Below are 21,967 nucleotides of genomic sequence, written 5' to 3'. Positions count from 1 at the left end.
AGGAGTAGGAGTAGGAGTAGGAGTAAGAGTAGGAGTAGGAGTAGGAGTAGGAGTAGGAGGAGGAGGAGGAGTAGGAGTAGGAGGAGGAGGAGGAGGAGGAGGAGGAAGTCCAACAGGATATCCATGTGGTATATGTGGATGAGAATGCATATGATGACAATTTTGTCTCATTGCCATCCTTTCTCTAAGTTGTTGAAGATATCTTGCAAGTTTCCTAGTTTCAACCGCTCTAAATTGTCTTTCAATTCTCTCCCGAGTTTTTGCTTTATCTTTTTCTCTACAAAATAATATAAAAAACCCAGCAAGTGTACATACTAAGAGAATACTTAGTATTGAAGTTACAACAATAGCCCATGGTGGAACATCACTAAATCCTCCATTTACCTGAAATATTATTCAGAACCATTCAACATTTATTAAAATTTAATAGTAATATTTATATCAAAATCCACTGAATTATAGTTTGAATGAACATACCTTCATTAAATCTTGAGATGTAGTTGTTCCCATTATTATCTACACATTTTTAAAATGATAATCACCAATTATTAACTAAATTTAAGGTTAGAAATGAGTCCTACAAACGACGTCACACAACGTCAACTAAAAATACATCATTGGCGGAGACACTAAGTAGTGATTTCTTTAAAAAATTACAGTGTGAAAGAGTGAAGAGAAAAAAAAGGAAAAAGAAATAATAAGTAATCACATAATGTACTAATAATATTATTTCTCTTCAAAAGTGGACATGTCCTTGACTTTCCTTAATAGTAATGATAAACTCTAAAAATAAACACAAAGCATTTTCGAGTAATTACAATATCAATACTTAAGTACTTTACTACTTCTACTTCAACTATCCCACCTTTACATCTTGATCCCTATCTTACTATCCTTATATCTTTATTCCTACCTTTTCTAATATTTTGACTCCCAATTGTCCTCAAGAATTTCTATCTTTGGATATCTGTTATATTAACGACTATTTTCAAAATATATATGAACATATCTAAAATAGTCAAATGTAACAATAAAGCTGCACCCACATAATCATCTTCATATATTATATTTTCATGTTTTCCAATAATTGATTGTGTTATCATTAATAGTACAAATGCATAAAACATAGCACCAAATGAACCTACAAAGATTTCAAATAGTTTTGAATAAGGGATAAACAAACTTATTATGGATGCAACAACTAATCCAATTGAACCATAAAGTAACAATGAGGTATAAGATGTATAGTCATATTTTGTTTGTAAAGCATATATTGTCATCCCAATAACTGCAACTGTCGTTGCTATCAATGCAATTAGAATACTCCTACCAGGTATTATTACACATAAACAACCAACGGGTAAAGACTCAAGAAAAGTTATTGTAAATAGAATGACTAAATTAATTGGGTATTGTTGCATGTAGTTTGTATTGCTAAATCTGCATATTAATATAATAACCAAAGATAAGAGAGAAGATATAAAAGTAACCCATATTGTAGTAGTGTAGTTATATATTATATATTCTCTAACCCCCTTAGTAAACATAATTGTGGTTATTAAGCATGTTAATATAAATTGGATTGATAATAAGCCATAAACACGTCGGATAAATCCCATACGCATTTGTTTAGTAAAAGCTTCATCATATTGATCTTCTAGATCATATGTAGCATCATCGACCTTATTATGTAAAGTTAACATTTCTATTTAACGTCTTTCTTATTTTTAATAAATTATTAATGCTAAAAAAGGAAAGTAATTCAAGTCTATAATAATTTATCACTTAGAATAGAAACTTATTTATTCTAAAATACCGCCTATACGTAATTTACTGCATTCATTAATATTACATTTTGGATAATGGATAAAAAAGTTAAATTAGTGATGATTTATCTTGGACTTTTTTTCCGTAATTATACCATTAGTTAATTATAAAAAAGTAGTAATAATTTCAAATATAGGATATTAATAGTAGATGATAACTTTGAAATTATTCTCTAATATAAATACATATAGTGGGAAATTATTAGTATTATTTGAGCGGTATTAACTTATTAATATTTTTAATACCGGAGTATCATATATGAGAGGATGAAAATTACTTTTTAAAGTATTAAATTGAAGAAAAAAAGAAATTTTATATATATATAATAAAATTTCTTATAATCATTGTCATATAATATAGTATATATATATATATATATATAACTAATTCCTATTAAATTAAGTATATGGGAAGTATTTATATTATTGGAAATTAATTATCTCATAAAAATAATATACTGAGAAGTTAAATTAGATTTTATTAAGTACTTTAGTAATGTCGATAAATAATGAAGTGCAAGTACTATTAAATAGTGCTTCAAGATATGATGTGTGTAATCTGGAAGTATTCGAACAATGTGTAAGGGATCAAATTAAATTTGAACAATACAGTATTATAAATAATTTGGCAATTCTAAGATTGTATATGATATATCCTAATAAAATGAAATTAGATATAATACAAGATATTTTATTAAAAGCATTAATACAAAGTCCATTAAGTTCAGACTTTTTATCTTGTACATATCAGATTCCATTATCTATACAAGATAATCCAGAGATAAAACCTATTTTATTCTTACATGAAATGTTAATTGATTGTAAATTCACTTATATGTGGAAGTTTTTAAAGTCAAATCAATTACTATCTACAAAGATATCTCGTATTTTGGGTTTTGAGGATTTCCTACGTAATATTGTAGTTTATACGGTTAATAATTCACACAGTTGTATAAGTTTATTAGTACTCTCAGAACTATTAGACCTTCCAACATCATCTAATAAGATCATAGAGATTATTGAAAAGAATGGATGGAGAATGGATATACAAAGTGGTTTAATACGTATTCCTGCAGTAGAAAATAATGAAAATTTAGGAGACACTATAATAAATAAGACAAAGTGTACAGATGATAGTGATATAATCGTGAAAAATTATTTGTCAATTTTAAATAGTAATTAGGAATTGAGATAAAAAGAGTTTTATCTATAACAATTCAATTTATTTATTTCTATTTTCCCTTTTTATTATTAATTTAATTTCAATTTGATCCCTAATATTAAATCTTTTATTAATAAATTTGATTATGAGACACCGCTTAAATACCTATTTGTTTTGTCTCACGTCAAATTAAAATTTATTGAAAAGAAATTTTATTATTAAATATAGAGATGAGTAGTGTAATTGAAATAGAAGCAGATATTAAGGAATTAAAGGATCTAATAGAAAAAAGTAGAAGATCCAATGTAAAGAGTGTTTTACAAGTACAATTACAAGCTATGGAAATTCAATTATCTGAGACAAAAAAGAGGACAGCCAATATGGTAAATAATAAATCAACTATAAACGAAATTAATAATATATCTTCTAATATTCCATTAGATGCATATATACCAATTTCTCAATATAGTTGGGACCAAAGTGATAAGAAAGTAAGGGTATATATTACAATGAATAATATACATAATAATGTAGATTGTTTAAAAGTTAATTTTAATGATAATAGTTTTGATTTACAAATTACTAATTTAAATAATAAATATTATAAACTTTCAATAAAATTAAATGGTTCTATTGTAGAATCTCAAAGTAATTTTAAAGTTAAAACTGATATGATTGTGTTGACTATGACAAAACAAGATATTTCTAAATGGCCACAATTATCATCTAAAGAAAATCACTTAAAAAAAGCTACCTCACCAGATACATTTAATACAAATGATTCATCAGATCCAATGGCTGGTATCCAAAATTTAATGAAGAAGATGTATGAAGAAGGTGATGATGAAATGAAGAGGACTATTGCTAAAGCTTGGACAGAGGCTCAGGATAAAAATATAAGTAATAAATTTTAAATATTTAAAAATAAGTTTATTATTTAAGTAACTTTTAATTTGAATATTTAGAAATATCAATAATTTAGTAATTGGAATTATTCAAGTAGATTTTTATTTTTTTGTACAATTCACTAGAGAACTTTTTAGATATTGATGAAGATCAGCCCAATCTTTAAATTTAAGACGATGTCCATTTGAGTCGACTTCATTAGAAATGGAATTGATTTGTACATTTTTACTAATACAATTATTTTCATTAATATATTGAGTATTTGATGACATATCTACCTTTTTTTGAATAGATCCTTTTATAAATTTATTATGATTAGATATTTTTGGAATAGAATAACCATTCCACATAGCGATTTGTTTATCCAACCATTCTTGAATATCTGATTTATTATGAGACATTTAGAGGATAATAATTAAAGAGAATATGTATGTAAATAATTAGTAGATTTCAATTTGTGTTGGCTATATATATTGAGTGTGTATGTAGCCAGGTGGGAGAACACAAAATTAATGACTTCATACACACAGTAATAAATAATATTTAATATTTAATATTAATTTAAATGCATACATTTTATTAATATAATGTGATAGGATAATTAAAGAATAAAATAAATTAAAGAAGAAAAAAGAAATAGTCAATATATTTCTTAAATTGAGGCTACATTAAGTCTTCATCAAATATTGATAGATCAATTATTGAAATCATATCACCTATTTCCTTTTCCTTTAAATACTTCTTTAATTCTATGAATTCTTTTTCACTAAATGTCACTATATTATACTTTTTACATACTTCTTTAATATTAGATATATTTATAGATTTATATATGTCAGATACTTTTAGATTTAAATTATCAATAGATAGATTATCAATAGGATAATCCATTATATTCTTAAATATATGATTATTTATATTTTCTAAAATAGAAAATTGAACTTTTAGAGCTTTATGTATATTAAAATATTCTTTATTATTATTTAATGAAATATTATCAATAAATAATGGAAAATCTATTAATAATATATCTCTTTGAAATATTTTAAGTGAATATATTTCATTTATTTCTTGTTTATCACTTTTATTTATAATATAAACTTGGGAAATACCATTTTCTCTACATTCTTGTTCTAAATAAAAGGCTAATAAAGAATTTAATGTGTGATTCTTAAATATATTTATAATTTCTCTTACTATAGAATTTTCAATATTTTTATATACTTTATCAAATTTAATTGCATATTTCCAAATATAAATAGTATTTAAATCAAACCATCCAATATTACTTTGACATGATGGACAAGATAAAATATCTAGTTTATACTTTATAGTGTTATAACCATAAAGATTATGGATTTTATTTGCAATATGAATTTGTAGAGATAATTCAGAAAGTGGATTTGATTTTGCACTTTCTAATATTGATTTAAATACTTCATTACAATTAATCTTATGAATTGATATATGTTGAGGTCCTATACATATCCAATTTGGACGTGGTCTAAAGTCATACTTATTACTTTGTCCTTTAATAGATGTTAAAGGACAACAAGTATCACATGTTAATGCTTCTGAATAATTTAGAACTATTTCCGTTGGTAATGGAGCTATAAAGAATAATTTATTATTATAAGATGCAATCTCATGACTACATTCTCTACATAATATTCTTATTTGAAATTCCTTTTCATTATTAATAATATGTCTTAATTTATTAATTTCAAAATTAGGGCTAACAGTAATTACATTATTCAATTCAAAATATTCAAAATTATCACCAATTATATTATCAACTAAGCTCATGTTTGTAGTAGAATTTTGAGCAAGACTTAATACAATCCTTATACATGGAGTAAAATTATTATTTCTATTTAATATATTTTGATTTACTCCCATTAATTGTGTTTCTCTATAATATTGAACAGAAATTAAATCTTTTACTTTGATATATCCTGGTAATTTAAAGTAAAAGGATAGGTCACTTTCAAATTTACTATACTGTGGGTTTATATTCAAACAGTATTGTGAATTATAGAATTTTAATGTAGCAGAGAACTTATAATCACTACATCCATATAAACATCTTTTATCAATTTCACTTAGTTTATCTTCACTCAAATATAATAATAAGCTAGCCCTATATCCAATTTTACATATTTCTAAAGTACCATAATCTTGATTGTATATAAAGTCCATAAATTTATACTAAATTTACTTTCCTTTTTTTCCTGATATAGATCTTTATATCCTTGCGCCTAGTCAGAGACAGGTTGAACGTCAAAGAGCCTATAAGACTGCTTTTTATATTGTTGTTGTAGTGTCTTAACCTGTCCTCTAATATGCCGTATAGCTGCTAATAACCTTAAAGCAGCAACAGTCTTAGTAGGACAAGAATAATGCTGCAAGTTGAAATTTCTGGGATTATGAGATGAAGAGTGATCAATTAGAAATTGTGCTGTTGACAAATTTATCGATGTAGATGACCGCTGAAATTTCAAGACATCATTAGCAGTAAAATTCATTTGTGGTGATGCCGTTTTGTAAAACTGATCAAATGTAATTGGCTGTATATTTGTTTGAGTTATTTCTGTGGTATTACTTTTATCCTCATTACTTGATAAATGTTGCGAGTCTTTGAGGACTTCAATACGTGAATCTTCCACCATCTTTTCAGTATCAATATTTAACATTGAAAGTGATAATGACAAGTCGTCATCAATAGTTATATGGTCATTAGGTAAAATATTGAGGGAAATTCTGCAGTTATTAACAGCATCATGAAGTTTCTGCATTTCCTCCTCTTTAGATACACTGAATTTAATTGGTTCATTAATTTGGGAATTGCTCAGTATTAGACTGTTTACCATCCCAATATCGAGTATTCCCATGGTCTCATACAGTCTTTGCTTCCACTTGAGAATCATGTCATCCTGTTTATTAGCTTGATCAGAATACGAAGTACTCGCAAAATTATCTTTTTCAATCTTATTTAGTCCTAAAAAACTAATATTCAGATTATCAGTTTTGTTAGTTGTAGCGTTATCAAATATTTCATTAGCATCTGTTATGCAGTTTTCAACATGTAATTTATCAGGACTATTTACAGAAATATTTACTTCATCCAATGCAGTTATCTTGTCAGTATTATTGACTCCTGTCTCTTTTCCTAATGTTAAATTTCGTACTTTATTATTAAAGTCACTTGGGAAACCTCCCAAATTTAATACACCCTTAACACTCAACATTGGAGGACCAGATGCATTATAAGATAGCAGCCTAGTTAATTTGTCACCATAATTATTGTCATACTGGATGATATCTGACAAGTTTACAGAGTATGGGGATTCCAGAGACATTATAAATCTTTATATTGCAGTACAAAGTAGCCATAAAATATGTGTCCCTGTATATAAACCTAATTCCCCAGATGTCTATTTCAAAAGAAAAAAAAGGAAACTAACTCAAAGAGGGGAAATCAAGAGGAAGTCACTACAGCAATTAAATTCTCCAGTAATAACTTTCACCTGAAACTGTAGTAAAGATAACTAAATAAATAATGCCGGTAACTTTTTTGTAGTAAAAACAAAGAAGAAGAAAGGGAAATATATCGGAAAATCTTAATATAAATTATTCCCTTATACCGCACGCGCGGGATAAGGATCGATTAATCCAGAGAGTGAAAACGTGATGCAGGATACCTAAGTAATTAAGGCTCTTATGTCTATCTTTTTAAACTTTTAGAGAAAAAACTAAGCAGGGATGAGGAAATAAAACTTTCTAAGAGACAATATAAATGTTTCATCGTATCAATATCGTATCGTTGATTTAATATAACGATGGGATTTTAAGCTGTTATTATTAAGAGAACTTGGGACTTGTCCAGAGACCATCATTCAGATAATGAACATTTTCAATACATACACCTTTATTAATAGACTGAATTTCATCAGTACTCATCAATGTATAACCAATAGCACAGGCAGAGGAGGTTCCTTCTCCAACGATTTTGACCACTTGTTTTGGTTTTACTAAATCCATTTTACCACCTAGAGAAGTTAGACCAGGACACATGATGTTTGAACCTCTGAAATAAAGGAGAGATAGTAATACAGTAAGATGAAATAAAAAAAAGAGAAATTCAAAAGTGTACAATTGAGTATTTTTTTTTTTTTTTCTCTCTCTCTCTCTCTCTTGGATGCAACCTTTGAGGAATTCCCAAGACAATTATACTATTCAGTCACTTACTTCAGAACATATTTAATAGCACCCTTGTCTACTTGCATCGTAGGCATCATATCTGGATATAAATGAAGTAGTCTTAATGTTGGGTACCATGGACTACCACGTTGTTGGAAAAAGAGAGGGACAGAATCCACTACAATAAATTGTATGTGGTTTGAACACTTTGCAAGTACAATGGCACCTTTTTTTGGCAATATGTAATCTATGACATCTGACAGTAATGGGTATTGAGTTATAATTGCAGTTTTGATTGATCTTTGAATTGATGATTTTAGCTGGTTTTGTGATGAAATGTTGTCTAGGGAGAACTTTTTCATAGAAGTGGCAGACATTTCTACTTTCTTAATATAGAATTCCCCGAAGTAATAACTTTTAGAGTTAGATACTTTTGGATTTTTTAGAGGAATCCAAGAATGACCAAAAAAAAAAAAAAAACACGAACTGATTTCCAAAAATTTATTAGGCAAATTTTGCACCACCATCATCACTACCACCATGAAGTTTTTGTTTTATCCTGTTTCCCGCCCAAGATTTAGATGGTAGATTCGAGTTCAATATTCCACTTTCTATTTTGCTATAATATATACCATTATTATCAATGAAAATAAGAGAGGATAGAACCAAAGTATTTATTGGACAGTTAGATCCATGGATAACTCCTGGTGAACTTGAAAGAGAGTTTCGGAGATTTGGAGTTGTCGATGCTGTATGGGTTGCTAGAAATCCACCTGGGTTTGGATTTGTAACATATGCTAATCCTCGAGACGCCGAAATTTCAGTTCAAGAAATGGATGGTTCAACAATTTTTGGAAGAAGACCGATTAGAGTTGAGATGGCAAAGAGCATATATTCTAGACGTGACTCGTCTTCTGGTAGACACAATGGTATGAATGGTCCATACTCTAGAAATAAAAGTCCTCCACCACCACCTCCTTATAGAATTAGAGGTAGATATCCATCTAATGTACGCTATGATGATAAAAATACGCGACGAAGTCCAAGTACCTCACGCACCAGATCTCGTCATTATGATGACCATGATAGAAGATATGTATCTAACGATATGAGATATCGCTCACCATATTCTGACTATTATCACGACAACCATAAAGTAAAGTCTAGATCGAGGTCACGATCTAGGTCACTTCCAGTGGAACATAGAAGAAGAAATTATTCACCAAATCCAACACATAGAGAAGATACATCAAACCGCAATATCTCAATGTTATCACCACGTCAATTAAATGAATCTAATAATCAAGATGGAGAAGTAAAATATTCGCCATCTTCAAGATCAAATTCTACATCAAGGATTCAATCATAATTAAAATGAGATATCTCTAGGTAAACATTAATTGCCAGTTTAACAATCTATGATTGTTAATCTACTTTGCTTGTTTCCGATAATAGTATCAAATTAAAAGCCAAGTCAAATAGATTCATTATAAATGAGTCTCCACTGATCCAAACTGTGATACAAAGACCTTCCTGTTGCATGGATTGGTTGTTGATTCATCAAGAATTTGAAAGCAGTAATTATTTTCATTACAAAGATGAAGCATGCTAATAAAACATATAGCTACTGATAAATTACTAGAATCTTCAATAGACAATGATGACTTGTCCTGAAAACAGGATATTTTGAAATATTTATAAATAATTTAATTTAGATGGGGTTGATATCATTAAATATTTAAAGTAAAAGTAGAATACTTGAATATACATATCATTTTACATTATTTTGTTACTTCTTTAGAAGTTTTATACATATTTCTTTGGTTCCTTATTAAGTTATATTCACCCATCTAAATTTGTTCATTAAAACTTACCATAGTATTCAGAATATCTTGGAAATTTATTAAATCTTCTCCTTTTTCTTGTATTGAAGTATTCAAAGCAGATTTAACTTTGACAACATTAACATAATTAGAAGATTTTATACCTGTTATTACTTGATTAATGATTTTATTATGTGTATTTTTGTTGAATGTAGAAGGTTCCACTAAAGTTATAGCCTGGGATAAATTATTATTTGTTTTATAGTTCAAAGTTTTTATGAGTGCTGGATATGATAATATTACTTTTCTCGACGAAATACTTGAATTATTTATTGTTTCATCTATGGAAATTATATCTTCTCCATTATCTTGTTTTATATTAATAAAGTCATCATGTATATCGATAAAGTCTACATTGTCTATATGATGTTGAATAGGAAAGTCTGTGTAACTTTTCTGTTCACTTATCATGAAACTTGTTGAATTGTCATTTGTTAAGTGATTTTGCACTTGCAATGTAAGTGGTGGTATTGGTTGGATATATCTACCAACTAAGTTTGATAGACAAGTCAGATGTTGAACGTTGTATATAAAAGTTGAAGTTGTGTGATTTCTGTCAATGAATATTTTACTAAACTTTTCATTTGCTGCTGTATTGTTCATTTTTATGCTATTTGAGGGTTTTATTAATGACTTGATCCATGATATACCATCAAAGTCAATTATATTCATATACTTGAACATTTTTTGTCTTGGACGATGAAATGGTGATTTTTTAGTTCCCTTTTTCGACGTTATATCTATCGCCTTAATACTATTATCATTATTCAAGTATAATGGAGCTTTGAGATGATTCATTTTAATTTGCATCAAATTTTGTGTAAAGTAATTCAGTACATCTTCACTCTTCAAATTTAATAAAATAATATTGTTCTCCTGATGACTACAGGAAACCTCACGTATATTTGGAACTTGCTCTGCATAATTATTATCAGAGTTATAGTCTGTTTGAAGAATCTCATATATTGAACTATGGGATGAGTCATCTCTTGTTATAATCTTTGAGATTTTTTCTACATTATCTGAAATGGCAGTACTATTGCCATTAGATATTGGAAAATCTGAATAAGAACTATTATTTAAGTCATTGTCAGAGTGCTCTATTTCAGATAAATCAGATAGTATATCAGCTGTATCATTACTTTGGATTAATGCATTGTGTGCAGGAAATGGATCATTGCATATATCATTTAATCCTGCCTTTATTTGCTTAATTAAATGGACTAAACTTTTTACCTCTGAACAGATTGAAAATCTATAGCAATTTGAACTTGATGATTGAACAAAATTAAAACAATCATCAACAGATAATAAACCTGTTAAAGTTACCATATCAACAGCAATAATTTCCTGTTTTTGTATGTTATCTCGTTTGTCACTTGTAGTACTGTCCAAACCACTTATATTGTATGATAGAGAAATAGAATCATCAATGTAGTTATGATTGTTTTCCAATTCAATATTTGACATAAGCAAAGATGAAATTACACCCAAGTCGCTTGAACCACCTAAAGGAGCGAGGGATGAACATGGTGCACCTAATTCCATCTTCTTGACAAAGTATCCCTTTTCAATAACTACTTTGTGCCTTTCATAACCATTCAAAGTAATTAAATCTTTGTTACTGACAATAGTCTTATAGTCTGACAGTTTGTTTGCCCTTCCTAAACATTTATTTTTGCTGTTATAATCTTTGAGTGTATCATATTTCTCACATATTTTATCTATATCTAAATCTTGTTCATCTTTCTTATCTTGTTCACTTTCATATGAGATATTGCCTTTTTTTATTTCTGATAATATTCTACATGCATTATCATATGTAGAGTCAACCCTATATCCATAAATTCTTGCTGATGCTTCCAATGTAACAGCAGCTCTTTGAAATGCATCAAACTCTATATTATCAGTATCTTCTAAATATGTATTATTCAAATTCTCCATATAGAGATGATCTTTACCTGATTCTGAATCTTTACAATTTTTATCAATTAGAAAATCTCTATGTTTTAAATCTTCAGATATCTCTGAGCTAACAATATCTCCTAAATGTTCAATAAGCCTTATATCAAAAGCATTCTTAGTATTTATCTTATTTTGTCTTAAAAGAGTAATACATTGGGTGTAAAGTTGGTTTAAAGCTGATCCTGATAATCTATGAGATGATCTAGAACTTGAGTATCTATCTATTGCTTTCTTTAAGTTTATTGACTATTTTTAATAATTATATATTTAACCAAAAATTAGTAATTATTCTCATTTTTAAAATAAAGTATTTCACTTACTTTCCGTGCTAGTATTGATAGAGAATTATTACTTAGATGATCCTGGTTATTTATCGAGTATCGTTTAAGTGAATTACGCCTGAAGTTAGATTGATTTTCTTCAGTACTAATACAAATAGGTAATCTATTCTCTACTTTTATCTAAAATATTAATAATATTTTTCCATTTAATCTCATTATTTTTTATAAAATTACCATTTCAATGATGTATAACTAATAAACATACCTTTCTAGGGTCAATATCAGATTGTTTAAAGCTTGCAAAGGAGTTTAACATGTTAATTTGGTTGGAAATATGACTATTTATATAAATTATTATCCTATAATAAACCAAAAAATAACTTGGTTTTCTTTAAATCATCAGAAATCCTTGGTGGGGCTTTACATGCAAATACCGGTTTTGGTATTCAGGCGCTATAAGTTCTCTGCTTCCTCCTTATCCCCTTAAGATCTAACTCAAGTACTCTTAAATTTTATCTTTAACAGATATATATAGAAAATATCACAAAATCACTATACTAAATAAGATGAATGAGGATAAAAGTGAAGATGTAAATTTGGGAAAGCTCAAGAATGAAGCTGGTGAGGCTGAAATAGATAATAAAGATGTAGTTGGAATAGACACTAAAAGTATAGCTGAAATAAATATTAAAGAATCTGATAATACATTGGTTGAGAATTGTATTGAAATAAAAGAATATGTAAGAAGTGACATCTGCAATACTCTTATAGAGATGGGGTTTGGGATAATTGAAGCTGAGAAAGCAATATTTTTTACAAGAAATGCAGGACTAGAAGAAGCACTATCATGGATTGAAGAGAATAAAGATAGTGAATACTTGAAAGATCCAATAGTACAAACTTCAAATAGTGAAGATAACAAAAATGAAACTAAATTATCTGATGAAGAGGTTTTAATAAAGGTGCAGGAGTTACAGAGAAAGGTAAGGGAAAGAAGACGATTGAAGGAAAAAGAGGATGAGATTGAGAAGGAGAAAAGGCGAATTTCATCGGCAAAACAATTGATAGAAGCCCAAAGAAAGCTTGAGGAAGCAGAAAGAGCTAGACATATACAACAAGTTTTGAAAGAGAAGGTAGAACATGAGAAGGAGAGAAATCGACAATTAGATCTTTTAAGACATGAATGGGAAGAAAGGTTTGGCTGTCCATATCCTGAAGATGAGAAAAAAGTATTACCGAAGACAGGTAAAGAAAAAGTTGCGTTTTATTGTAATAAGTTACAAAAAGAATACAAAGATACAGATAGAGCCGGACTAATTGGGTGTCTTACTTTATTGAAGACTTACATATCAAATGTGTTAAATAATCCTCAAGAAGATAAGTATAAGAAGATTCGTCTTAATAATTCTACTTTCCACTCAAAAGTGGCAAGATATAATGGATCAATAGATATATTGAAAGCATGTGGATTTGAAATAGACGCAAATAATGAATTCCTTATTATAACACCAAATAAAATCCCAGATACCTTTACTTGTGGACAGGCAATACGCTTTATAGATCTTATTTTAAGGACATTTCCTTGAAATATTGATGAGTAATATATGTAATAAATTGTAAGTATATATGGATATAAATATCTTCAATATGTTACTTTTTCAATATATTCTATACATGATATATTTAATTATATTATACTATAATGTCCATATTATAATGGTAGTTTAATATTAAATACTATAACTTCAATTACATTGATATATATCACTAAATTAAATCAAGAAACAAATAACTTGCAAATTAGAATTAAACAGGTTATGCTTAACTCTATCAAGTATAATTATTTTTATATATTCCAGGAAATTAGTACATAGTAGTTATTTGATATATAAAAAAAAATCCAACTAGAAGCTTAAGAATATTCAATTTAATACTAAGTAGGATAATCAATGATCTGTATTATTTACTTTAAAAGAAGCAAGGATCATAACTTCTTGAAGTTTTATTATTCAATTTATATAAGTTCTACGCACAACTTATTCTTAATAAATTGTAAACGTACAATGACTTTCATAAATATTAAAAACCCATATCTAATTTAGTATTAAGTTTTAATCAAACTTCCCTTAGAGTAGGAATATCTTTAATTTTACATTAATTACACATAATTTCTTTTATATGGATCTATTGGAATAGATTCTCCATAAACATATGGTTTTTTTTCATATAAATTATCAATATGTACCTGGTTCTTGTGGAGTTTCAAACCGATTATTTCCTCACTATTTGTATTGCTTCTATTGCTAAGTCTATTACCTATCCCAGGTATGGAATCTAATAAAATTCCATTGTCAGTTACTAGAACAGATCTATCCATAATGAGTTTATATGATCCATCTTCTTGTTTCTGTCTAAAGTACCAATAATGTTGGGGTTTACAACCATGCCTACCTACACCCTTTACAGGCATTACACCATGATCTGGTAAAAATGCTATTGGATCTGGATTAAGTAAATCAAATTTATTTGTTAATACCCAATTATGTAAAGTCTTTTCATAAAATATGTAATAATTTTCATTTATACTTTTACCCTTTTTTGACCATATAAGTCTTCCACCATGTACCCAAGGACTATCTTCATGATATGGATGCATCATTACTGTATATTTACCATTTATATTATATTGGTCTCCAACACGCCCTATTACATGAATAATTTTAGGAAAATATATTATCTCAGTATTACCAAACTCCATAGGAGCTACTGATGGTAAAGGAGGAATACTTCCTTCTACTTCCTTAGGCATTCTATTAATTGGAGAAACTACTTTATTTACTTGTGTATTCTCATTATTATTTCCATTCTCTTCTAATTGAATATTTTCATCTGTACTATGAATTTCACTATTAGCTTTATTTATGGTATCTTCAGGATTATTATCATCTATATGCATAACATTTGCATAATGAGTATCCCCATGTTCATGATCTTCTAAATCATCAACTTCTTCTTCAACAAAGTCATGTTCATCAAGCCAATCATCTTCAAATTCAGACCAATCTCCAATATGGTCTTCATCAAATATATGAATATCAGACTTATTAGATTTCCCATTTAATTTCATAGGCTCAGTTTTATTAGTTTTAAATGAAGTTAATGAATTAGAACGAGAAAATAGTACAAATATACCAATAAAAAAGAATATTAAGACTGGTATAGCAATGATAATCATAATTTTCTTATGATTTCTTTTTAATCTCAAAAGTGAAAAATATGACTTTTCTGTCTCAAAAACAAACTTCTCATTATTCCCCTTTTCAGATGTATCATAATACCTAGAAGATTCAGAAGTCCCAGCCATACTCTGAATAGCTTGCATAGATAATCCACCCACTCTAAATGGAGATGGTTGTGTAGGGTGGATTTTCTGACGATTGTGAATATTTCCACTATTAGTGTACATGGTCCTCCTTACTCAAATGCAACAAATATACAACCTTAATTCTAGTAAATACTCAAGTTCTAAAATTACCTTGCAACACAAGTAGGAGGATTTAAATTTATAAGTAATATTGCTATTTCTCTAGAATTCTGTTAGTTGTCACCTCAAACACTGGTCAGACTTGATTTAATTACAAAGCCTCTAAAATAACTAGCGCTATTATTTTTTCTTCTCGGAGAGGAGTTATAGGCGCTAGATATCCTTTTTTTTTTTTTTTATAGATCTAAATAATTTGAAGATTATATTATTAACTGATCTAATAATAGTCGTAAACTTAACTATTACTTCTTTATATTAATAATTATACTAGATTAAGCTGCATGTATCACTTTAATAATCACACAAGTTTGTATGAATGTACTCTTTACCTCATATTAAGATCACTATTTCTAATATCGCTAAAACGAGTCCTCTAAATTCAAGAAATTATTAATATAACAAATAAAAAGCTAATATCTCTATAATTAAATGCAAAATATTGAGTAACTTCAAATACATAATTTCTAAATTAAACTAAGAGACATTAAATCCATCTATTGCCTAATTGGATAAAGGTGTCTAGATTAGAGAACTATAAGTTTCTCTTAAAATTAACGATTAACATTAATTAACAAAATAATTGACATTAGAAAATTATAGTGGGTTCGAAACCATCTTGAACTTATACAAAGTGGAAATACTCCCCTTAATAGCATCAAATCCCTCAATATCCTAGTCACTAAATTTATCCACTCAAGACACAAATTCCACCAGCTTCTTTAATTTTTTTCTCAGCAATTTTTGAAAATGAACGAGCTCTTACTACAACTGGAACATTTGGTAAATGTCCACCACCCAAAACTTTAAATATCCCTGCTTGGGTACAATCAATTACAGGAGCTTTTCCTGTCTGATTATCTTTGTAATATTCAAGGGTTTGTCTAGATAATAAACTCCACAATTTTTCGACATTTGTTATTGGACGAAATGTCTGATTTTTTCTCATATGAAAATATCTCATACCAACTTTACCAAAGTAACCTGGATGATATTTATCAAACCAATTACGTTTATGTGTCATACCACCACAAGCACCTCGACCACCAGGATGTTTTCTATGCTTTCCAACACGACCATGACCTGCTGAAACGTGTCCTCTCTTCTTTCTATTTTTCTTAAATCTAAAAGAAGAGATTATAAATTAAAATATAATTTTTATAAATTATATATATAAAGATTTAATACTTTGCCAAATTCAATTATATTAAATTAATTACTTACCTAGTTGTCATTTTTCTAAAGGATTTTTCTATTATTTCTTCCCCCTTGTAAATAATAGAAAATTTCTAACAGCCACCGCTAATTAAATTAAATATTAATAATCTTAAATATTTATTGACTATATACAATAATTTAAAGAGTCCTTATAATACTTCTTATTATATATTATAGAGTATATAGTCACTATTATTTAATTAATATAACATTAGTTAAATATTATTATGACCGCTTACTAGGTATCTATAATAATAGACTAAAGACGTGAGACGAGCTTAATCTGTTATTAGTCAAAATATAATTAAATACTATATATACCGCTAAGTATAAAATATTTATATTTAAATAAAATAACTTTTTTCTAAGTATATAGATACATGAAAAAAAGGTTTTAATTTATAGTGTAATTATAAGATAATTATCTTATTATATATCTGTGGGAATCTAAATTAATAATGGTGTAATATTATTTTTTTTTATATTTCCTTAACACTAATACAAATTTTATATTTAAATTATATATTACTTTAGTATTACATAAGCTTTAACTAAATTTAAAATTTTCTATATGAATTTATTGAATCTTAAATATAATTTTATAAATAATAGACATGTAAAGTGACGTTACCGCCTTAAAATAATATAGTGGTATTTATATTTAGGTTACACATATTTGGCGGTATATTGAAAAAGTTTTGGTCTCCTTTTGACCCTATTATGTTATGATATATTAGGTAGGAGTCTAATCAAATTTAAGGTAAAATAAGATGGAGGGAGCAAACTCTACTGATTTCTTCAGTAATGTTTCTTTTGAGCAATCGGCTATATGTGATCAATTAAAACGTGCTCTAAAAGATATGAATATCACTACAATGACTGAAATTCAAGCAAAATCAATACCACGAATATTAGAAGGTAAAGATGTACTTGGTACAGCTAAAACTGGATCAGGGAAAACATTAGCATTTTTAGTACCAGCTGTTAACCTTTTATATAATGTTGAATTTCTACCTCGTAATGGAACAGGTGTAATAGTTATATCTCCAACAAGAGAATTAAGCCTACAAATATATGAAGTCTGTAGAGAGTTATGCAAATATTTACCTCAGACTCATGGATTAGTAATTGGAGGTGCGAATAGACGTAATGAAGCTGATAAACTTAATAAGGGAGTTAATATATTAATTGCAACACCTGGGAGATTATTAGACCATCTTCAAAATACCAAAGGATTTCAATATGGAAATTTGTTAAGTTTAGTTATTGATGAAGCAGATAGAATTTTAGAGATAGGATTTGAAGAAGAAATGAATCAGATAATAAAGCTACTACCTGTTAAAAGACAAACTTCTTTATTTTCAGCAACTCAAACAACAAAAGTAGCTGATCTAGTACGTTTATCCTTAAGAAATCCAGTTTTAATAAAGTGCAAGACTTCAAATAATACAGCTACAGTTTCTGGATTGGAACAAGGTTATGTAATAGCTTCTGCAAATGAGCGATTTTTACTGTTATATACATTTTTGAAGAAGAATAGAGAGAATAAAGTAATGGTTTTTTTTAGTAGTTGTATGTCAACTAAATTTCATGAGGAATTATTTAATTATATAGATTTATCATGTTCATCTATTCATGGGAAGAAGAAACAATCATCAAGAATGCAAACATATTATGATTTCTGTTCATCTAAGGAAGGGTTACTTTTATGTACAGATGTTGCTGCAAGAGGTCTAGATATACCAAATGTTGACTGGATTATTCAATATGATCCACCTGATGATCCTAAAGAATATATCCATAGAGTAGGAAGGACAGCTAGAGGAGCTAATGGTACTGGTAAAGCATTATTATTCCTTTTACCAGAAGAAGTTCAATTTCTACAATACCTGAAAAAAATGAATATACCATTAAATGAATATACTTTTAGTAAAAATAAGATTGCAAATGTACAAAATCAACTTGAAAGGCTAATAGAGAAGAATTATCATTTACATTGTTCAGCAAAAGATGCATATAGAGCTTATTTACATTCCTATGCATCACATTCTATAAAAGATACTTTTAATGTATATTCATTAGATCTACAGCAAATTGCTAAGAGTTTTGGATTTACAACTCCCCCAAAAGTAGAACTTAATCTTAAATCAGGTGGTAAAGTTGGAAGGAAGAATAAGTCTAATCTTAATTTATCAAATAAGAAAGCATATACAAGTTCAGGACATAAATTTTCTGCATCTAATCCATATGGTAAACGAGATCCTAATGATAATAGACAATTTGTACATTGAAATTTAAATGACTTTGGAGTAATTTTAAGATTGGATATAATTTTGAAGTTTAGATACCAAGGTATTAATTATAGATTATTTGAACTTTAGTATTTACTAGATATATTCATAATCAATTATTACACTTTTATCCTATCCTATATATAATAATATTGACATAGTTAATGATACTTTAGGTTTATATATTTTTTATTTTTCATTCTTTGTTCTTGTTGTGACACTTATTTCTTTTTTCCGAGAATGTTAAATTTACAGCCTAATTAGACACTTTTCCCCCATTGAATCCCCGTGAGGGGATTTGCAGCATGAAAGAGTACATCCACGTCATTGTGTGTAGATAGTATATAATTTCAGACATATTTAAACTATTTTACTTTTAATCTTTTTTTTTTTTTTATTTTTGTTAGAGATATGTCAGAAAATTGTGCAACAGTAAATGATGAAACTAAACATATACTTAAAGACCTTACCCCACCCAAACCTAAATTATTAAATAGTACAATTAATATGGTCCCAATTAATGATGTAAACTTAACTACTTCGGGTACAATGAATAGTATATCTGGATTTCCTGCAGTAAATTCCCTACCTCAACTATCTTCTGCACCAGTATCTACTACTCAGATACCTACATTAACTGCTAGTCAAATACAACAAGCAATGGCTAATATACAATTGAATAACCCAAATATAGCGACTATAACACCAGGGATTAATAGTACAAATTATAATATTCCCCCAGTATCAACATTAGATCCTAATATCTTATCTACAGCTGGGATAAATATTCAAAAACCAGTACTACAACCTGTCCAAATTCCAAATGTGGGGACTACAATTCCAAATCTTTGTGGAATACAAGGACAGGATATGGATCTCATGAATTGGATGCAAAAGCAACGAATTGCATTAGCTCTTTCCCAGATGCAGGGTGACTTAAAAGTAATGCCCAATAGTGAAAAGAACCTAGCTAATATGAACACATTTGAGAATAATTTCATTAAGATGCCTACAAACTCTACTACTTCTGATAGTTTATTAAATAATCTAAATGTGAATATAAATGGAACCCAAGAGTTACCTTTAACTCCCCAACTTACCACATTTTTAGGGAATTCATCACTAGTTCCTACAGTTCAAACTAACCAGGGGGTTAATAACTTTTCAAATCTCAATAGTGTATTAACTACCTCATCATTAAACAAAACATCAGAAGGTATAACTCCTGGTATAAATATGAAATGTGCTTCAAATTTGGGTAATTTTCAGTCATCCAATATACAGCAGATACAAGCGATGGTAGAGAATCAACAAAAACAATATGTAAACAATCAACTTTCTGCAGCTGCCCAACTCTTAAGACAGCATGGAATTCGAGCTACTATTGGAACGGAACCAATATCTGGAAAAGAAACTGAAACTATTAACCAATCAACTTTATTACAAAGAATAGTGGCTAGCAAAGTCAATCCTAAAATACAAATTGTTCCAAATGCACTTTCAGAAGAAGAATGCAATGAAATTATCAATTTCATTCAAGATCGTTTAGAATCATCCAAAATTTCAATGAAAAAAAGTACAAGTAATTCAGATATAAATGAAATTGATAAAGATAATGAGATAACTAACTCTGATCAATTCTGCAAGTCTTTAACTGCCTGTATACAACCAGAGGAGACACCACTAATCAAAATGATAGAAAGACGACTAGCACTGTTAGTAGATACACCAATAATAAATCTAGAACCTATATTAGTACACAAATATGATAATGGTGGATATATTAAAGAACATCATGATGGTGAAACTCGTTCAAGTACAATATGTGTATTTTTAGAGACTATCTCTAGTGGTGGTGAACTGGACTTTCCATATGCAGGTATTAAAATAAAACCAAAAAAAGGCTTTGCAGTCATTTGGCCTAACATTAATGAAGAAGACAAGATAGATCATACAACAATACATGCGGTAAATATAGTGAATGAAGATACAGCACTATATTTATTGTATTTACATGTAAACAAATCACCAGCTAGGATGCATCATGAAGCTTATTCAGCTGTAAAACAGATAGTAGAAAGGGAATCACTTCCGATACCTGATACTGTACAACATATTTCATATTCTTAAGATTCTAATATTGTGAAGACATTGTGAAGTATAAAAGATAACCAAAATCACTTTAATAGCAGTTGTCTTAAAATTTACACTCCTTTATTATATTGAAATATTAATAAATATCTCCCTTTGCATCAGCAGTAGATTTCATAGGAATAGATTCAAATGTACTTACTTCTTGAATAATACAAGTAGACTCACCTGCCTTAGCATCTGCACTGAATAAATTCCGTGGGGATGATTCAAAGACGGTTCTTGTTTCAACAAAGGGGACATATGACTCATTGTATTTAGCATCAGCTGTTGAGGCTGATCTAGGACTTACTTCATATATTGTCTTCACTTGACTAATTAATTCATCACTACTCTTAATATTTGTACCTGCATGAGCCGTCGTTTTATTTCTAGGTAATGATACAAATATTGTCTGAATTTCACTTGGAGTATTGGTTTTATCACTAGAATTCATATCAGTTATCGAAGTATCACATGGTAAAGAAACATATACTGTCTTTTGATGAGGTATATCTGGGAACTTTTCACAAAAACGTACGTCTGCTATAGATTCAATATTTG

At 28.4% G+C, this 21,967-nt stretch overlaps 15 protein-coding genes across 15 annotated transcripts in view; 6 read left to right on the top strand and 9 right to left on the bottom strand.

Annotated features, from left to right (window-relative positions):
* Positions 1 to 510, bottom strand: part of cand_028400 (uncharacterized protein) — a gene marked incomplete at both ends in the record, with an annotated part of 966 nt that extends 456 nt beyond the window's left edge. Inside the window, 2 exons of the mRNA XM_067213068.1 lie at positions 1 to 384; positions 478 to 510. The exon at positions 1 to 384 is cut by the window's left edge and continues 53 nt beyond it. Coding sequence (XP_067068504.1) covers positions 1 to 384; positions 478 to 510 — 417 coding nt within the window. The remainder of the gene's footprint in view (positions 385 to 477) is intronic.
* Positions 511 to 953: 443 nt separating this feature from the next.
* On the bottom strand, positions 954 to 1,703 carry cand_028390 (uncharacterized protein; the record flags this gene model as incomplete). Its single annotated transcript, XM_067213067.1, has 1 exon — positions 954 to 1,703. The coding sequence occupies one exon, from the start codon at positions 1,701 to 1,703 to the stop codon at positions 954 to 956; it is 750 nt and encodes a 249-aa protein (XP_067068503.1).
* A 619-nt stretch (positions 1,704 to 2,322) lies between these two features.
* cand_028380 (SAC3 GANP family protein) lies at positions 2,323 to 3,009 on the top strand (the record flags this gene model as incomplete). The annotated part of the gene is made up of 1 exon (XM_067213066.1): positions 2,323 to 3,009. The coding sequence occupies one exon, from the start codon at positions 2,323 to 2,325 to the stop codon at positions 3,007 to 3,009; it is 687 nt and encodes a 228-aa protein (XP_067068502.1).
* A 209-nt stretch (positions 3,010 to 3,218) lies between these two features.
* Positions 3,219 to 3,902, top strand: cand_028370 (CS domain-containing protein; the record flags this gene model as incomplete). The annotated part of the gene is made up of 1 exon (XM_067213065.1): positions 3,219 to 3,902. The coding sequence occupies one exon, from the start codon at positions 3,219 to 3,221 to the stop codon at positions 3,900 to 3,902; it is 684 nt and encodes a 227-aa protein (XP_067068501.1).
* A 93-nt stretch (positions 3,903 to 3,995) lies between these two features.
* cand_028360 (uncharacterized protein) lies at positions 3,996 to 4,295 on the bottom strand (the record flags this gene model as incomplete). Its single annotated transcript, XM_067213064.1, has 1 exon — positions 3,996 to 4,295. One exon carries the CDS (start codon positions 4,293 to 4,295, stop codon positions 3,996 to 3,998), a length of 300 nt encoding a protein of 99 aa, XP_067068500.1.
* Positions 4,296 to 4,557: 262 nt separating this feature from the next.
* cand_028350 (uncharacterized protein) lies at positions 4,558 to 6,093 on the bottom strand (the record flags this gene model as incomplete). The annotated part of the gene is made up of 1 exon (XM_067213063.1): positions 4,558 to 6,093. The coding sequence occupies one exon, from the start codon at positions 6,091 to 6,093 to the stop codon at positions 4,558 to 4,560; it is 1,536 nt and encodes a 511-aa protein (XP_067068499.1).
* A 59-nt stretch (positions 6,094 to 6,152) lies between these two features.
* cand_028340 (uncharacterized protein) lies at positions 6,153 to 7,253 on the bottom strand (the record flags this gene model as incomplete). The annotated part of the gene is made up of 1 exon (XM_067213062.1): positions 6,153 to 7,253. One exon carries the CDS (start codon positions 7,251 to 7,253, stop codon positions 6,153 to 6,155), a length of 1,101 nt encoding a protein of 366 aa, XP_067068498.1.
* Positions 7,254 to 7,755: 502 nt separating this feature from the next.
* Positions 7,756 to 8,471, bottom strand: cand_028330 (translation machinery-associated protein 20; the record flags this gene model as incomplete). Its single annotated transcript, XM_067213061.1, has 2 exons — positions 7,756 to 7,981; positions 8,143 to 8,471. The coding sequence occupies 2 exons, from the start codon at positions 8,469 to 8,471 to the stop codon at positions 7,756 to 7,758; spliced, it is 555 nt and encodes a 184-aa protein (XP_067068497.1).
* A 266-nt stretch (positions 8,472 to 8,737) lies between these two features.
* cand_028320 (RNA recognition family protein) lies at positions 8,738 to 9,463 on the top strand (the record flags this gene model as incomplete). The annotated part of the gene is made up of 1 exon (XM_067213060.1): positions 8,738 to 9,463. One exon carries the CDS (start codon positions 8,738 to 8,740, stop codon positions 9,461 to 9,463), a length of 726 nt encoding a protein of 241 aa, XP_067068496.1.
* Positions 9,464 to 9,581: 118 nt separating this feature from the next.
* cand_028310 (uncharacterized protein) lies at positions 9,582 to 12,539 on the bottom strand (the record flags this gene model as incomplete). The annotated part of the gene is made up of 4 exons (XM_067213059.1): positions 9,582 to 9,764; positions 9,969 to 12,188; positions 12,263 to 12,403; positions 12,489 to 12,539. The coding sequence occupies 4 exons, from the start codon at positions 12,537 to 12,539 to the stop codon at positions 9,582 to 9,584; spliced, it is 2,595 nt and encodes an 864-aa protein (XP_067068495.1).
* A 250-nt stretch (positions 12,540 to 12,789) lies between these two features.
* Positions 12,790 to 13,809, top strand: cand_028300 (uncharacterized protein; the record flags this gene model as incomplete). Its single annotated transcript, XM_067213058.1, has 1 exon — positions 12,790 to 13,809. One exon carries the CDS (start codon positions 12,790 to 12,792, stop codon positions 13,807 to 13,809), a length of 1,020 nt encoding a protein of 339 aa, XP_067068494.1.
* Positions 13,810 to 14,381: 572 nt separating this feature from the next.
* On the bottom strand, positions 14,382 to 15,689 carry cand_028290 (uncharacterized protein; the record flags this gene model as incomplete). The annotated part of the gene is made up of 1 exon (XM_067213057.1): positions 14,382 to 15,689. One exon carries the CDS (start codon positions 15,687 to 15,689, stop codon positions 14,382 to 14,384), a length of 1,308 nt encoding a protein of 435 aa, XP_067068493.1.
* Positions 15,690 to 16,452: 763 nt separating this feature from the next.
* Positions 16,453 to 16,999, bottom strand: cand_028280 (60s ribosomal protein L27A; the record flags this gene model as incomplete). Its single annotated transcript, XM_067213056.1, has 2 exons — positions 16,453 to 16,888; positions 16,989 to 16,999. The coding sequence occupies 2 exons, from the start codon at positions 16,997 to 16,999 to the stop codon at positions 16,453 to 16,455; spliced, it is 447 nt and encodes a 148-aa protein (XP_067068492.1).
* A 753-nt stretch (positions 17,000 to 17,752) lies between these two features.
* cand_028270 (DEAD DEAH box ATP-dependent RNA helicase) lies at positions 17,753 to 19,273 on the top strand (the record flags this gene model as incomplete). The annotated part of the gene is made up of 1 exon (XM_067213055.1): positions 17,753 to 19,273. The coding sequence occupies one exon, from the start codon at positions 17,753 to 17,755 to the stop codon at positions 19,271 to 19,273; it is 1,521 nt and encodes a 506-aa protein (XP_067068491.1).
* A 411-nt stretch (positions 19,274 to 19,684) lies between these two features.
* Positions 19,685 to 21,403, top strand: cand_028260 (2OG-Fe oxygenase family protein; the record flags this gene model as incomplete). The annotated part of the gene is made up of 1 exon (XM_067213054.1): positions 19,685 to 21,403. One exon carries the CDS (start codon positions 19,685 to 19,687, stop codon positions 21,401 to 21,403), a length of 1,719 nt encoding a protein of 572 aa, XP_067068490.1.
* Between the last annotated feature and the right edge of the window lie 564 nt (positions 21,404 to 21,967).

This window comes from Cryptosporidium andersoni (assembly GCF_001865355.1).
Source record: "Cryptosporidium andersoni isolate 30847 chromosome Unknown contig_13, whole genome shotgun sequence".
NCBI lineage: Eukaryota > Apicomplexa > Conoidasida > Eucoccidiorida > Cryptosporidiidae > Cryptosporidium > Cryptosporidium andersoni.
Note: the sequence above shows the minus strand (reverse complement) of the source record. Positions and strands in the feature narration are given on the sequence as shown.